General features: G+C 48.6%; 1 protein-coding gene across 2 annotated transcripts in view; it reads left to right on the top strand.

Annotated features, from left to right (window-relative positions):
* The window catches only part of GALNT18 (polypeptide N-acetylgalactosaminyltransferase 18), a 342317-nt gene that overhangs the window by 280143 nt on the left and 44860 nt on the right, over positions 1–17314 (top strand). The window contains exons 7-9 of one of the 2 annotated variants that reach the window (XM_058545985.1): positions 578–763; positions 8180–8317; positions 14535–14630. In XM_058545985.1, coding sequence (XP_058401968.1) covers positions 578–763; positions 8180–8317; positions 14535–14630 — 420 coding nt within the window. The remainder of the gene's footprint in view (positions 1–577; positions 764–8179; positions 8318–14534; positions 14631–17314) is intronic. The other variant, XM_058545987.1, reaches the window with a different exon arrangement.

The following is a 17314-nucleotide window of genomic DNA, read 5'->3' as shown; positions in this document are numbered from 1 at the left end:
ACCAAGGTCAATGAGAAGTTTCATACCTTTCCCTTCCTTGTAGCCCCCTCTCTCTTGGGTTCTATCAGAACTCAGGGCCCAGGAAAGATGGAGCAGGAGAAGGGCGCCTGGCGCTCTCCCTGTGGTGATCACTAATCCATGTCCAGGCCCGGGTGGTCCATTTCAAGATAACATCTCTGCTGGGATTCTCTGCTGGCCCCTCCATGTCAAGCACTGCTGCAGAGACCATTATCAAGGGTTTTGTTAACTTCTCCCCAGGGGCAAGGAGAACTCAGATCTTTGATCACAAAATGTCTGGTCTCTTCTTTGGGGGAGTGGAAGGGATGGAGAGAGGAAGTGCATTAATTCTTTGCTAGAAAATCCACAGCAACAGGAAACAAGACATGAATTAATGACTCAATAACCTTCCTGCTCTAGGAGTAGAAATAAGGTACAGCTCACTCCCTTTGCAGACCATAGTCTGAAGAGACAAGGTGAAGAGATTTGTCTGTGCTCCTGTTGAGTGGTCACTTCTGGTCTGGTTTAGAGACTCAGAGTCAGGTCTGGGCATTGATGAGTGGCTCTGTGTCTTCTACAGGTGTGGCAGTGTGGTGGGAGCGTGGAGGTCCTGCCTTGTTCTCGGATTGCCCACATTGAGCGAGCCCACAAGCCCTACACCGAGGACCTCACCGCCCATGTCCGCAGGAATGCCCTCAGGGTGGCTGAAGTCTGGATGGACGAATTTAAAAGCCACGTCTACATGGCATGGAACATCCCCCAAGAGGTATGAAGCCCCATGGGGATGGGTTTCTTGGGGTTTGGTGGGAAAAAACAAACAAAACATGGGACTAAACCCTTCTTCCCATGGGTCAGCCAGAGTCTTGTTTGTCATGCTAGAGTGAACTCTCAACCCCCAAAGATACTACATGTTGAAGAAATGGGGCTGACTATGAGGCACTAAGCCATGTCTTATCCTACCCCATCCCTGGTCAGCATGCTTGAAGGAGGACGTCTCTCTTGAAGTGTCCTCATTTTAATTGAGAAAATTGGACCAAATGGCTCCGAGGTTCCTTCCTGCTCCCAGGCCCTCAGCTTCTCTGACATTAGGTGTTTCATGGCCCTAGATTACAAATATACCAGTAATTACCAAAACTCGCAAAATGCACCGTAGTCTCCCTGTAGACTGGATTCAAGCTTGTCTATCGAACTTTTGACCAGAGCAATGAGGAATGTTCATGTGCCTTTGGGATTTCTTGAGCCACACGGATGGAGATGGGATATACTCCCACAGGAACCCTCAGGAGGAGAAGGGACCTATCCTGGACATTTTTTAGGCTGCTTCTAACCTTCACAGAACCTCATCATTGCCTGCCACTGTCCTCTGTCCCTCTCGTCACCTACACTTAAGAAGTCCAAGAAAGAATGCAATGTTTCTTTAGTAGTTTTGTTCAGCCTTGCTGTGTGTCATCTGGAAATGACCTTGGACCACTGAGTTGGGAGAACCCAACAGATGCCTGCCACCAGATCCCAATCTACTTACCAGCCTGTCTGCCTGGAGAGCATTGCTTACATTGCATTCTATGTGAGACAAGAGCTGTTGACTGCATGACCTTCTTCTTTCCTCCCAAGGCCGTGGCTTCCCCTTGGGAGTTCTTTAGAAAGTGTCAGCTCTCTCTTCCTAATAGGGAAATGATGGATCTTTGCTTAAAGTTTCCATATGAAGGCCCTGTTCCCTCATCTCTCCACCAAGCTAATGTTGCTCTGGCTGAGTGATTGAAAGAGTATGCTGGGCCATGGATAGGAGCTTTTAAGCAACACCCCCCCACACCACCCCCCACCACCACCATGGTAGAGGGGGCTTGGGTTGGGTTGCATATTCCTATAACCAGTGAGATTTCAGCAGCTGGGAAGAAGAACGAGTAGCCAAGGAGTATCAGCCGGAGCAGTGCCAAACCCTAATGAACGAGCACCATAATGCGTCCCTGACAGTGGGAGTGTTTCTAGGGAAACAGCGGTGCCTTCTAGACCCATCTGTGGCTGTGGGCGTTGGATTACAGTATTCTGGGCAGGATGCTGAGTCCCGCTGTTGGTATCTTCTGATAGCAGAATGTTAAGAACATTTGGAAACTCCCCAGGAGCTCACCAGTGAAGCCTTGTAGATCCCCAGGCTCTGCTACAGCACTGGGTCCTGTCCATACTCCTACCGCCTCCTCTCTGCACCCCAAAGATGCAAGCCTTCTAGCCCTCTCCCCTTATGGTAGCTGCCAGATTTGAAATAGACAGCAAATCCGATGAATAGTAGAGAGCTGAGTAGGTAAAAATAATTGGAAAGTGATGGAACTCAGTGTCTGTCTGTCCTCCTCCGAGGGATAGTTCAAGCCAAAGTCAGGTGAGTGGGGGGAGGTGGGGAGTGAATACCAGAAAGGCAGACAAGAGGTGGGAGTGTCCAGGTTAAGCCTTAGGTGGAGAAGGAAGGGGTCAGAGTGTTTCCTCTTGACACGCCACCCCCCATTCCTTTCTATGTCCAAACTCCCTCTCATACCTCTTTCAGACTTCTAGAAAGAGTCAACACTTTTTCACCTCCCACTCACTTCTCAAGTCACTTCCCAATACTACATCAGAACTGCTTTTGACAAAGTCACCATGGGCCTCCTAACTGCCTAATTTAATGGACATTTTAAAGTCTTTAGACAGGATCTCACCTTCTCCTTGAAACTCCTTACTCCTTGGCTCCATGATTCTATACCCCAGAGTATCCTCGTCTCTCTCAATTGCTCCCAACACTTGCAGGCAACTCTTACTTCCACTGGATGTGGGTGCTCCCCAGGGCTCCATTCTGGGCTGGCTGCTCTCATTATACACATCTCCCGGGGTGATCTCAGCTACTCTTGGGTTCTCCTCACACCTACATGTTGAGGACTTCCTAATTAATATCTCCAGCCCCAACTTCTGCCCTTAGCTTCAGACTTACAGCAGCACATCTTCTCCTGGGTGTCCCACAGGCACTTCAGACTAAATCTGACCAAAGCTGAGTACATCTTTTTCCCATCAAATCTGCTCCTGTTCTTGTTCTCTGTCTCAGTTCATGATACCACCATCTGTCCAGACGTATGCGCTGAAAACTGAGCATCTTCCTTTAATCCTCCTCTCTTTCAGTGCCCATCCCCGGTCCAGCACCGAGCTCTCCTCTCCATTCCTACCTCCTCTAATGTCTGAGTTCAGGCCTTGTCTCTGCCTCTGCAACAGCCTCTAACTGCTTTCCCTGGCTCAAGTCTTATTCCCCTCAAATCTACCTTCCACACCACCCAAAGTTACCTTTAAAAAGCTCACAGCAACCATGTCATTGCCTTGCTTAAAATCTTGAAATGACTCTCCATTGTGCACAAGATCAGGCATAAAGTCCCGCGTCTGACACAGATCTAAGCTTGCTGCTCTGCACACCTCTCCAGCTCCACCTCGCACCATCCCTGGTTTGGAATCTCTGTAGCCTGCATGGACTATAGGAACTGCCCAGAGCTCCCTGTCCATACCACGCTCTTTCTCACCTCTGTGTGTTGGCTCATTTTGTCCTCTCCGCTTGGAATTCCTAACCCAAAACCTCTTCCCAGGCCTCCACCCTTCCCAATTCCCCTCCGTCCTTTTAGACTCAGCTCCAGTGACCTCTCCTCTAGGAAGCCAGCCCCAGCTGGGGAGAATGCCCCTTTTTGCGTGCATGTCTTTCTCATTGCATCACCACCCTGTAAAAGAATGTTCTATTGTCTGAAAGTCTCTCACTCATGAGACCAGTGGCTCTCAAATCTGGCTGAACTTTAAAATCACTTGGGCTCCAGCCCCAGAGATTATGACTTAGTTGGTTTGAAAGGGGAGCCAGGATCCTTTTTTTTTTGGAAAGCTCCTTGGGGATTGTAATGTCCATCCAGGGCTGAGAGCCACTGCACTGGACTGTGGGCTCCTGAGGACAGATTGTATTATTCATACTTGTGTCACCATGCCTATCACAATGCGGGGCACTTGGTCACAGCCCGGTAAAACCTCACTGATGCTTATTTACAAGGGGATCTGCTGGCCCTATGTGTAATCCCTTTCTCCCTTGATCAAGGGCTCCTAAAAGCAAATCTGCAAACCAACTGCATCAGAATCACTTGGAGAGCTTTTAAAAATACTGATTCTGGGTCTCATCCTCAGAGATTCTGATGAGGAGACATGTAGTGGCGCCAGAATCTGTAAAAAGCTCTCCAGGTGCTGGTTTGGGGCAGCCAAGTTTGCGTAACGTTAGTTTAGCTAATCCTGCTCCTCTTTCTAAACTCACCTCTAGCATCACCTACTCTGGGAAGCCTTCCTTGGCTGCTCACCTCCCCTTCCCCAGCATCCCGGCTGCCCCACACCATGAGATGGACTAAAGGCCCCCCCCTCTGTTGTCCCTTAGCACTCCCTGCTCCCCTCCATGCTTCACACTGTGTGCAAAGAATCTGTTGACTTGTCTGCATCTTCCAGACTCTCCTTTCGGGCAGACTGTGGCTTCTCCCTATCGTATGCGCAGTTCTTATGACAGCACCTGACACATACTAGGCACTCAGTAAAGATGAGCTGAAAAGGAAAAAAGAGAGTGGAAGCGTGGATGCTGCGTGTCCTCCATGTTTTCCCAGCTGCCCGGGATGTGGCAGCGTCCCAGTACCTTCTGCTCAATCACAGGCTCATCTGTTACCTATTTACTTAACCTTTCATCTCCAGCATCCTAGCTGCGAATGTAGAGCTGGAACCCTTCACTCCTGCCCAGTGGCTGCCTTGAGAACTACATAAGTTAATATACAGAAAGACTGATCAATGCTTGCAAATAGAAGGCACTGGATAAGTGTTTGCTCTTGTTGTTGATGTTATCACTCACGCCCTCTGCATTCCCGCCGCATCTCTAAAATACCCTTGCTGGGCCGGCATCCTCCTTTGCTATGCTGAGTCCTCCCGGGCTGTGCAGCGAGCAGAGCCGGCTCTCTCACCTGCTCCCTTACCAAGTTCAGTCCAAGCTTTCGGAAGGCCAGAGGAGCCTCCGGCTCTTGCAACCTTCTACTTTAACTGAAAATCAGTTTGCTTATCAACAAACAGAAAGTCAGCCTGCAGCAAAGCATTGATTTTTTTTACACAGGGTTCAGGAACTCTAGACCTGCCCTCACTTGCTCTTGCCTGAAGACAGGCTGAGTGCCAGCAAGGACTGACCACAGTACTCGGGCCACGGCCCTTCTTTAGGTTTGGCTACAAGGAATTGTGTGTGTGGCTGCACACACAGGCAGGAATACTGGATAGCTCTTTGTGTGGCTAAGTATATTAGTTTCCTAGGGCTGCCATAACAAATTACCACAAACCAGGTGGATTTAAACAACAGAAATTTGTTCTCTCACAGTTCTGGAGGCCCGAAGCCCAAAATCAAGGTGCTGGCAGGGCCATGCTCCCTCCAAAGGCTCTAGCGGAGGATCCTTCCTTGCCTCTTCCAGTGTCTGGTGGCTCCTGGCTTGTGGAGGCATCACTCCAGTCTCTGCCTCTGTCTCTGTGCCTCTGTGGCCGAACCTCCCTCTCCTTTCTCTTATAAAGATAGCAGTCATTGGACTTAGGGCCCACCCTAACTCCAGAATGAGGTCATCTCAAGATCTCTAGTTAATTATATCTGCAAGGACCCTACTTCCAAATAAGGTCACATTTGGAGGTTCTGGGTGGGCACGAATTTTGAGGGTGGTGGGGGACACTATTCAACCCACTACACTAAATATTCAGCAAAGTGAGGAGATAACGTTTATTGTTTTCTAATAGTAAGGGACAAGATGACCTTCTCTGAGAAAGTTTGCTTATTTCTCAATTTCTGCCCCCTGCTCTGAAAAAGGGTTTGATGCAGTTTACAGTAGACACACAGTACAGGCGTGCTGAACCATTAAAACAGAAAGGCAGGAGTCAGTTAATAAACAGGAAGAGGAAAGGGACACGATATCCAGAAATAGAAGCTGAGCAGAGGTCTAGTTCTTGATCCTCTAAAAGTTAGAGATGGACCTCTGATGGACTCTCTCCCACCTTTGATTAGATCGTAGGGAGAGAGGAAAACTTCCCCTTGATCCTGAGTACAGAAAGGAAGTTTCCCCATGGGAACTCAGAATTTTAGGAAAATACAGAGGCCTTCCTGAGACAGGTTCTTCTAGCGGCTCTCGGTAAATGCTGAGACACAGTGTTAACTTGTCGTCACACGCAGGCAGTTATAGCACAAAGGGGGAAGGCCTGGGTCCCCACAAGTAGTTTTGTGATAAAAAGATAAAGTGCAGGGAAGTTTAAAGGGTTAATACCTAACAGATCCCTTGATGGGGGAAGCGGTGTGAGTAGGTTACATTTAATACCAGTTGTTGTGTTCACCACTTCATAAAGATTTTCTTAACTCGGTCTCATCAATATAGTTCAGGCACAGAGCTATGCCTGGGGCATAGAGATAAGTCTAACATGTTTCCTGATTGTAAGGGAGCTGGGGTCCAGCAGAGAAAGGCCACGTAGCAGTTGCTAGGAGGCTCTAGGCAGAAGCCAAGGAGTAGACAAGTCATGGATGAGGTCATCAAGGAGTTACTAGACTTTCCATGGTGACATTTCATAATGTATATCAATGTTGAATCACTATGTTGTGCACCTGAAACTAATATAATATTGTATATCAACTGTACTTCAATAAAAAAAAGAAATGGGAACTCACTGAAATTACACCTTAGGAGTGTGGAACTTAAACCTTCAGGCTGCAGCAGGTTCAAATTTTTTTATTACCTGAATCCTGGTGGGCAAAAATAAATGTATTTCTTCTATGTCTACATTTTGTTTTTACTCAAGTCCGCCTTGTCTGATGGCAAAACTTGTTCTGATCATGGCCAAATACATGCAGCAGCCAGCTTTGTGATTTTTCTCAGACATTTCAGAAGTAAACTCTGTCAAATTCATTATCTACCCAACCCTAGTAACTTGATCCCGGAGTTGATGCTAGAACCAGGGGTTCACTGAGCCAGCACGTGGACCACAGTGTCAGTGGGAGGGAGCTGTACTTCCCTGTCTTTGTCTGTCTCTGCTCTGGGCTGGTGTTTTGTGAGATACCACGTGACCCATCTGGTCCCTGACTCCATGATGTCCTCCTCTGAGATGTCACCAGGTCTTCATCTGATCCCCAGCTGGAGGGACCCCTCACCATCCTTTACTGTGGCGTCAGCTCTTTTTCAGCTAATTCTGCGTCCTATTCAACAGCTGGGATGCAGGCTCACAGCCTCTCAGTGCTCTCCCTCTGCTCTGGGGCCACAGGAAACGTGGGGGCTTCTCTCTCTCTCTCACTCAGCACACATTCATGTCTCCATTTCTGCCCCTTGCCTGCCACACCTTGATGCCTCAGGGGCCCCCTCTCTGATACACCTGGGAAGTAAGGGATGAGAGTACTCTCTATGCTAAGTACCTCAAGCTTAAAGAGAGTCTGCTTCTCCCACAGGGACTTGGTCTTAGGAGGCAGAAGGGCAGGATCTTCCAAATGCACAGAGTAAGGTTAAAAGTGCGAACTCCAGACCCAGGTTGGTTGAGTTCAACTCTCAGCTCCACCATTTATTAGCTGTGGACTTGGACATGTCACCACAGAAATTACTGAAGCTCTCTTTGTCTCAACTCCTCATCCGTAAAATGAGGATTATACAGTGCTACCTCATGGGTTTAAGTGGGACAATATACACAAACGTAAATATATACGCACGTCTCATACAGAACAGTGCCCAGCACTTTGTACGTGTTATATAAGCCTGAGCTGTTATGATTATTAGGAATAGTATTCGAATTAGCATTATTCTATCTTTGTCTCTTTTCCCTTCCCTCTCCTCCCACAGCTCAGAATCTCTCATCTTATCTCTTGAGATAAGGAAAAAACCTTACTCAGACTGCATTCTTCCAATTACTTTCACCTACACCCAGACTACAGCTTTTTTTTTTAGTTTAAAATCTGTATTTTCAATGGCCTTTGATGGCCATCTCCATCCATACTGACTTCATGTTTCACAGTCCAGATGGAGACAGATATGGGGTTAAGGTACATGTGGGGAGATGCGTGAGTTGAGTTCCCACGTTGTCCCTTCACTGGACAGTGTCCAGGAATCCCAGTTAGAAGATCTGGGGAAAGGCTGTGGTCGCTGCATCTCTGCATTTGCATCCCATGCAGGACTCAGGAATCGACATTGGGGACATCACCGCAAGGAAGGCTCTGAGAAAACAGCTGCAGTGCAAGACCTTCCGCTGGTACCTGGTCAGCGTGTACCCAGAGATGAGGATGTACTCGGACATCATTGCCTACGGGGTGGTAAGGAGTCGGCCCCTCAGGTTTCTGTTAGACCCAGAGAGAGAGCAAGACCAGAGAGAGGCGTAGAGAGGCAGGGGGAGGAGGGAAGAGCCTCTCGGTCTCCCACGAGGGCCCTGCGGTTGACCAGCAGGTGCGAGGCAGCCTTGGCTTTCATAGCCAGAACCTCTCCGTTCCCTGGAGAGAGGTGCTTGGTCTCTCCTCTCGAGTCCTCAGCAATTCAGCACTAGCCTCAAACCTGCACGTTCCACTCAGTAAAACAAAAACCTGCAGTTGGGTTAAGATTGCAAGGAAATGTAACAAACACCCGCTGTCCCCCGAGCGTGGGTGCCTGAGGCTCCATCCACCAGCCCGTGTGCCTCCCCCACCCACGGGGCTTATGCTTCCACTCACTCACAGAGCCGCCCAGAAAGGAGTCCTGGGGAATATAACCTTCCTGAGTTCTCTGTATTTGGCGGATGTTCTAGTACCGCTTGTTGATTGGCACAGAGCAGTCCCCCCGATGGAGGGGCAGAGCACAGGGTTTGGATCCAGATGGACCGGGTTCCAGTCTTGACCAGACTACTTCCCTGGAAAGTGCCTTAACGTCTATGGGCCTCGGTTTCTTCATATGTTAAATGGGGTGAAATAATACTGTCCTCATTGGGTAGAAGAAAGTCTAAGATATAGAAACGTATTTTCTGTCTAGGGTTAAATTACTTTGAATGTGATAAACTCTCCCATTCTTCCAATACTCCCAGGACCGTGCAACTCTTAAGCTATTTTAAATGATTCTTGATTGATTTGTGGGTATCTGTTGTGAGAGGTTCGAGGATTCGATTGGAGACGTAAAAGAAACTTTCCATTTCAAACAAATGGACTGAAGGTATATTTTATTATATAGAGGACAGTAAAGGCGATAGTCTGCAAACAGATCCAAATAGGTCAAATAATAAGAGGGAAAAATACCAGCTGGATCGGAAAGGGAAACACCAGATCGACTGAAGGGAAATGACACAAATCAACCGGAAAGAGAAACACCAGGCTGACTGAAAAGAGAACACATCAGATCAATTACTTCACAATAAATCAATTACTCACAACATCCACGCCCCACTGCCGGGAGAGTCCCTTCACTTGACACGCTGGGCGGGAATCACACGTCCTGGGCCGGGCGTCCCCTCCACAGGTGAGACTCTCACCAGGGCTCGGTTTCCAGCAGTTTATATAAGCAGTTACAGAGTTTCCAGAGCAAGCATTCAATGTTCCCATGCACAAATGGTTATCAGTGGCGTACATGCATTGAGCCCCCTGGCTATTGTCCCAGCCCAGTAGTTGTGTATGTGCATTGTTTTCCCTGATTATCATCCCAGCCCGGCACAGATGGCCAGTCCGTCCCACGCTATGACACCCAAAGGACCTTGAAATTCTTACAAATTGCGACTATCTCCATGGGAGAAGGGCCAGTTCCCGGGAAAAAGTCCAGTTCCCACCACACAGAAAGCAGCTTTATATTTCTTTGTGTGCTGGTGGCTGTAGGTTAATGGAACAGCCAAACATGGCTGCACTCATGTCAAGACAGTATCTCACCTGGGTTTTGCTGACTGAACACACAAAGTTTTTCTACTGATACTTCAGCCCTCGAAACTACCCCTTGGGGTGACCTCAATTACCCCCCCACAGTACAGATAGGGAAACAGATAGGCAAAGTGACTTGGCCATGTTTGCACAGGTAATCAACAGTGAAACGAGTCTGAAACATCAGCTTCTGACCTCACCCCAATTCCTCCCTTTGGAGGGTGTCCCCTCAGACCTTTCGATGCCCCAAGATGAAAACTTGGAGGAAGAACTGAGACCTCTTCCTCTGATAACCTGGGGTCAGAGCTGAGTTCAAAGCCTGCCTCCGCAGGAAAGTAATGGCACAGCATCTGCCTGGGAGGGAAGAGTCCTTGCTGAAGAATTGGCCTCAGTGTTCTCACGGGCCTCCCAACTCTAACACCCTAGGATTCTAAAGGAGACGGAGCCGAGATCCCAGGAACTCCTCCTTCTCCCCCTCCACAGGGCCTCTGTAGTCCTGGAGGCCAGCCTGTAGGAGGGGGTCATATCCTCCCACAAGAGCCCCCATGGCATGGTTGACATGCCCTGAGAGAAGCGCCCAGTGGCCTCTTGCCTCTCCACTCCTCAGGCTGGTGTAATTCAGATATCAGAAAACTCCTCAGCTGGTGCTGCCCAGCTCTTACCTGAGCCTCCAGATCCTGTTGTTACCATGGAAACATGGTCTGTGAGGTGCCCATTAGCCCCGTCTGCCTCCCCAGAACCATCCTGAGGACACAGCAGCTACTGGTACCCCCACACTCTGCTCATAGCAAGTTGTATGTGCTGCTTGGCCATTATTGGGCCCAGTCCAAAAAGGATAGTTATGCTACTGTGGCTCCAGAGAAACTATTGGCCCCAAACCTCTGCGAGCCGGGGCAAGCTTCTGGATTCACGTTCTACCCAAGCTGTCAGCTGTGGCTGAACAGTGTTAGCCAAACTCAACCAGAGGGGCAGGGAAAGCAGTAACAGTGGAGGTGTGTGCATGTGGCCATTGCAGTTCTGGGTCTTGGCCAAAGGCATTCTTGTCTTCTAAGTAAAAGGGTCTCATCTTATGAACACATATAGCAGATTTACCATGTAGCCCCCTCGCTGCCACACCCAGAACCCTTTGGTTGGTCAAATAGTAAGTGGCATATACAGGGTTGTGATCTAGATCTGTCTGAGTCCATAGCCGGGGCTTTTTTCACTCTGTCATGCTGAAATCCGTCCACTCGTCATCCCAGAGGGCTGAGCTGTGTTAGCCATCCCTGGGTCTGGCAGGGGTCTCTGACCCCCTGCATGCTCACTTCCAGCCACCGTTCAGGGCCTGGCCAGCGTCCCCTGCATCCTACCTCCTCCGCGGGCTGGGCTCTGACATGAGCAGAGACGCACTTGCTCGTCAGGAGCATGATGAACGCTTAATGGGGGCGATGGGGGGGAGCTGGGCAGAGCAGGATGCAGCCTCAAGAGCGGGAGGATTTGCTGGGGCTGAATCGTTCTTCCTGGTGATTATTTTTATTCTGAAATGAAGAGACCAGATGTCTTCTCAGGGGCAGAGTTTCTGTTTTCTTGGTCCCTTCCAACTCATGCCTAAACTGCATTGCTCAGGTCAAAAACCCCTAGGACTCTTGGTGAGGCCAGTGCCAGGTCTATATAACCCAGCCCGTTAATCCGCTAAGAGATCCCTTAACTACTCCCGCAGGTGGAAGGGCCTGTGGGCCCTGTGGCAAGAGCGTGGGCTTCCCCTGGATCACTGTGCTCCATGTCTGGGGGACAGAGTGGCTTCAGATTAGTCCCAGCTCTGGCGCTGACAGTAGAGATGGAGCAGCATCTGGAGACAGGCGTGCCTGGCTTCTGAACGTTAGCCTGGCTACTAACTCGCTGTGTAACTTGGACAGTTTGCAAAACCCTAAAGCTTATAGCCGTACCATTGCACGGGGTGTCTCTCACCGTCTCGGGAGTGGCACCATTTGCATGATGGGAGGAGTTTGCACTTTTGAGACAGACAGACTCCACCTCTGCCTCTTGTCCACCTGTGATGCCATTCACTTGGGAATGGCGCTCCTCTGTTCATTGTCTCCCTTTATTCATTCCATGTGTATTCACTGTCTACTCTGTGCCAGGGCTGGCCCGTGTCATAGGCAGTGAGGAAGACTGAGACCTAGTCTGGTGACTAGTAGAGGAGACACAAAGTGAAGAAGCACCAAGACTACAGTGTGCTAAGTGCTACAGTAGGAGAAATGGAGGTGCTGGTGAAGCATAGAGCAGTGGCCTCACACCCGGACTTGGGTCAGCAAAGGCTTCCAGAGTGGCAGAGAAGCTGAGAACCAAAGGAAGAGGAGGACTTAGTCAGGCAAAGAGAAGGCCAGACAGAGGGTCCATGGGGTGGGAATAGCATTACACAGCAAGAGGTGAGGCAGAGCGTCTTACTATTCTGCACTTCCTTCACCCTTAAAAGAGATAATACTCCGGACTGTCTGGCTTATTTTGAGGACTAGCTGGGATAACGCATGGAAAGCACTTCCATGGTACCCAGCACATAGGTACAGTCATAAAAGCTAGTTTCCCTGCGTGGCCTTCAGGAAGGTTATAGCAGCAATAATAGCTAACAATTAGTGCACATTTGCTCTTTGCCAGGCCCTGTGCTAAGCACTTGTAGATGGTTCCACTTAATCCTCATAACAGCCCTATGAGTAGGCACTATCATTATCCCTATTTGAGAGAGAAGAAAACAGACAAGAAGGAGTTATGTTGCTTTGTCCGTGACCACACAGCTGGAGCCAGGATTCCATCCCAGCCTCTCTCTCCCAACTGTATCAATAGACCACCTGCTTAATGGGGGAGGAATGACACAGACCCAGGGAGGACTTTATCAAAAAGCCCTACCACGCCCTCACCCAGAGGCCAGCATGGAGAGCCCAGGGGAGAGCCGAGGCTGACATCAGGGCTCTCTGGACCTTTCTCTTTGTGACAACAATTAACGGGTCTCACTAATGGATTACAGTGCTCAGCTTTAGATGTGACTCCCACCCCTCTGTGGGCTGCAGGAAAAGTCCAAAGTGTGTTTACATCTGCTCCTCCCACACAGGCAAGCCAAGTATTTGGTTTATGATAAAGGATTTGCTGCATAGATGCTTCTGGATGCTCCTGCCTAGGGAGCTGACACACGGTCATATTTCTTTAGAACCCCTAAACTGCAAGTTTGGGATTGAGCTGCTATCCCTCAATAGAGGAAAGGAAGCCCAAGGGAAAAGAATTTGACTCTGTTCCTTGTCCCCTGTCAAGAACAGCCCTTACTTGGGCTCATTGCACTCCTGCCACAAGCCATCAGGACCGCCAAATCTCAGCCACTGCCTGTCTCTGACCTTCCCCTGGTAGATGACCCACGTGTGGTCCATTGCCCTGGTCCTCCCTGGATTCCGATCTTCACCTCCTGTTCTGAACAGAGTGCTTTTGGTTGCTGGGAAGAGCTATTTAAGCTAGCTCAAGTTAAGGTGGGTAAAGATACCACAAACTCTCTTATGGGCACAGGAACTGGTACAAATGGGCAGGAGCATTCAAGCTGGGAAGCTACGAAAACCACAGCAGGGAGGGACGATCTCTCTTGTCTCTAATTCTATCTGCCTCATGCTTCACCTCCTCCTTGATCTCAACTGGATTTCTCTGCTTACACACGGCCCAGCAGACCCCCACACCCAATCTAAATGGCCTCACAATTCTAGTGGCCACTACCCTCTGACCACAGTCTCTGGGTCTCTCATCTAGACTCCTAGAAGAGGATAAGAGAACGATGAGATGGTCACATTCCAGAGAGAAAAGGATGGAGGAGAGAGAGGGAAAGAAAGAGAATTATTAACTCATTCTAAACTGCAGGTTGGTGCCCACTGTGGTCCACTCAGCTATTGTGTGCGAGCAGGGCCATGTGGACTATAAGCTGCCCTTTCCAAGGGTGAGAGTGAGCTTATGCCAAAAGGGACATTGAATATTGGCTTTCTTACCTAGACATGGTCAGACATTGGTTCACGGTACCCGGGCATTGGTTCTGTTGATTGCCATGTGCCTGCAGGTAAGGGTAAGAGATACCTCTCTCTTCTCCTGCTCCCACCCTGGCCTGTTTCTCTCCTGTTCACCCACCAGACCTCCCACTCCGGAAAACCCTCATCAGCAGGGCCAACACTGGGGCCTGGCCAACCACTGCTAGATCTGCAGGAGGCAGAGAGGGCCTGATCCCAGAGGACATCCCAGGCCTGAAAACAGCTAACATCTTGCCCACTTCCCCCAACCCCCAAGAGCAAAGACTTTTATCCAAGGTCTCTTGAAGGCCATTGTGCCACCCCTGCGGAAATGGAGAGGATGAAAAACCCAGCACCGTCTTGTGTGTGCATGCACATGTATCTTTTATATTTACCTAGACTGTCTCAGCTCCCCAAACCCCACTTGCTGTTTAACAACATGTGAACCTTCCCCTTCAAAGGAGGCTGGTCTTCCCTCAGCACCTTTATGCAAGGCAAAAGCTGATGCTTGTTGGTTTCCATAGTATTCAAGGGGACTTGGGTTGATCGTGGAAATAGAGCCTGTCTCAGTGGAATGCTTGTTTCTCCTGATTTAATGCATTTGTTTCTCTGTTCCTTTCTCTTTGATGTGGCTGTCTCTCCTCTGGTTTCAGCTGCAGAACTCTCTGAAGACCGATTTGTGTCTTGATCAGGGTCCAGACACAGAGAATGTTCCCATCGTGTACATCTGCCATGGAATGACGCCCCAGGTGAGTCCCCTGAGAGATCCCTGTGCCGGGGGTGTGCACATGTGTGTCTGGTGTGAGGAAGGATGGCTAAACTCTGTCATTGCTACTCTGGACCCGGGGCCTCGGGGGCTTTTTGTTGGGAAGTATTCTCATGAGCAAAAGGAGAGAGTCACTCCTGCCTTACGTGGAAGGAGGCTGGAGGAATCGATGCTGGGATGCCCGGATCCTCTGGGGTAGGGAGCAAGGAAGGTGATAAATTTCCAAAGAGGAACACCTGCCTCCTTTGGGAAGACCTTGGATAAATCACAGTCCTGTTTCTGGCAGCCATGCCCTTCCCTAGTAAGAGGGACCCTCAGGGTTCCCCTCAGCTCCGTGATATCTCACGAGTCCCTTCAGAGTACCATATCGTGGCCTTCAAGCTCTGCCCTGTAGTAGATCACAGCTGGCGCCAAAATTTATAGCCGTGAGACCCTTTCTAGCTCTTATGACCTTCCTCTGGTGGAGAATGAAGGACAGCTACCAGGAACATAAGTTATCCTAAAAAATTCCCCATTCATAGCCCAGGCTTCAGATATCCAAAGAGGATGTCAAGGCACAGGCAAGAGAAATGGTTTATTCAACAAAGTACAATGGACAACCATTGACCAAGAATGCCATAGACTGACCTGTTCTGCATCAACAATGTTTTCAGAGTTTACTTATCTCACCTCCAGAAGTGCACAGTGATTTAAAAAAAGATATTTTGCTATAGAAGATATGTATATTTGTGCAATTGCAATTCAGTGATTCAAAGAGTTGTTACCCACCGAAACACACGACTGAAGGATGTCGTGACATGTGTATCACCTTGTGTACTATGCTGAGAGTCCCCTCGATTGTCCACTGTGATCTCTACCGCCTCATCCATTTTGTGGCCAAGGTTCTGTGGCATCACTGACGGTCACTCGCAGGTAAGAACATGACATTATCCCCACACCACACCGTATAGCAACTCACTCTTCATCATCACAATGGTGTGACATTTTTAGTGGGTAACTATTTTTATGTAAACTTTTTGTTGACATAACATATATACAGAAAATAGGCAAATTATAAATGTACAGATTGATTAATTTTCAGAGCAAGCACACCCATGTAACCAGCAATCAGATTAAAAAAAAAGAGCAGTATTGCCTGATTTTGAATTTTACGTAAGTAGGGTCATGGGGTATATGCTTTCTCATGTTGGTTTTTTCTTTCTTTCATCTTTATACTTGTAAAGTACATCCGTGCTGTTACATGTTGTAATTTGTTCATTTTTATTACTATGTAATATGCCATTTTATGAATATGCCATATTCATGATATAGTCTATCGTTGATGGACACTTGGGTATTGCCAATTTGGGAGTATTATGAATACCACTGCTATGAGCATTCTTGTTCATGTCTTCTGGTGCACACACACACTCATTTCTTTTGGGTTTATACCTAGGAGTCGAACTGCTGAGTTGTAGGGTTGACAAATGTTCACTTTTTGGAGACACTGCCTATGTTAATCTGCTAGGGCTACCGTAACAAAATGCCACAGCCTGGGTGGCTAAACAACAGAAATTTATTTTCTCACAGTTCTGGAGGTCGAGAAGTCCAAGATCAAAGTGTCGGCTGATTTGGTCTCTGGTGAGGGCTCTCTTTCTGGCTTGCAAATGGTCACCTTCTCGCTGTCTGCTCATGTGTCAGGAGAGAGAGAATAAGGGAGCTCTCTGGTGTCTCTTCTTAAAACGATGCTAATCCTATCAGATTGGGGCTCTACCCTTATGACCTCATTTAACCTTACCTTGAAGATTTGGAAAATTCTCAGCCTGTCTATATTGCAAAAAAATGAGAAAGCTTGTTCTGAAGAGAACACTAAGGGTGTGGCTGAACAACCATTTGATAAAGAGATCATGGGTGAGACTCATGGATTTAATCAGCCATCTCAGCAGCAGAGGCCAGAAATGGAGGTAGATTATACCAGCAGAGACACTGCCAGTTTGAACTAGAGGGGACAGAGAAAGTGAGACAGAATGAAGGAAGGTTGTTGGACCTCTTAGATTCTACAAGACAGGACCATAGAGCTCTTCAGTTGTGAACATGCCCTATTCCTCAAGAAAAGGGAAGAATGAGGCTAAAGGTGATTCAGAGATCCTCAGGGCTGCTACTCCCAACACAGGCCCAGGGCAAGGCTGTTTCCTCAAAGGGTGGGCCAGCCTCTCTGGTTTTGGTGGGCCAAGATGGCCCTGCCCAGTGCCTCAGGGGTGGGTCCAAGCAGCGAGCAGCGTGGGCAGGGCCACCCCAGAAAGCCAAAGAGGTGGGCAGCCCCACAGAGCAATTAGGATAACACTGCCACCCCAGTGGGCCTGGAGGGGAGAGCATGGAGCCAAAGAGGATTATTCTCGAGACTTAAGATCTGATGGTATTTGTCTTGCTGGGTTTGGGACTTGCTTGGGACACAGCAACACTTTCTTCCTTCCACTTTCTCCCTTTTGGAATGGGATTGTCTGTCCTAGGCCTGTCCCACCATCATATTTGGGAAGGAAATAACTTGTCTGATTTCACAAGTTCACAGCTGGAGAGAAATTTTCCTCAGGATGAATCGTACCTCAAAGTCTCACCCATATCTGACTTAGATGTTATTTAGATGATATTTGGACTTTAGACTTTAGAATTGATGCAAGAATGAGTTAA

The sequence above is a fragment of the Diceros bicornis genome, chromosome 7, assembly GCF_020826845.1.
Source record: "Diceros bicornis minor isolate mBicDic1 chromosome 7, mDicBic1.mat.cur, whole genome shotgun sequence".
NCBI lineage: Eukaryota > Metazoa > Chordata > Mammalia > Perissodactyla > Rhinocerotidae > Diceros > Diceros bicornis.
Note: the sequence above shows the minus strand (reverse complement) of the source record. Positions and strands in the feature narration are given on the sequence as shown.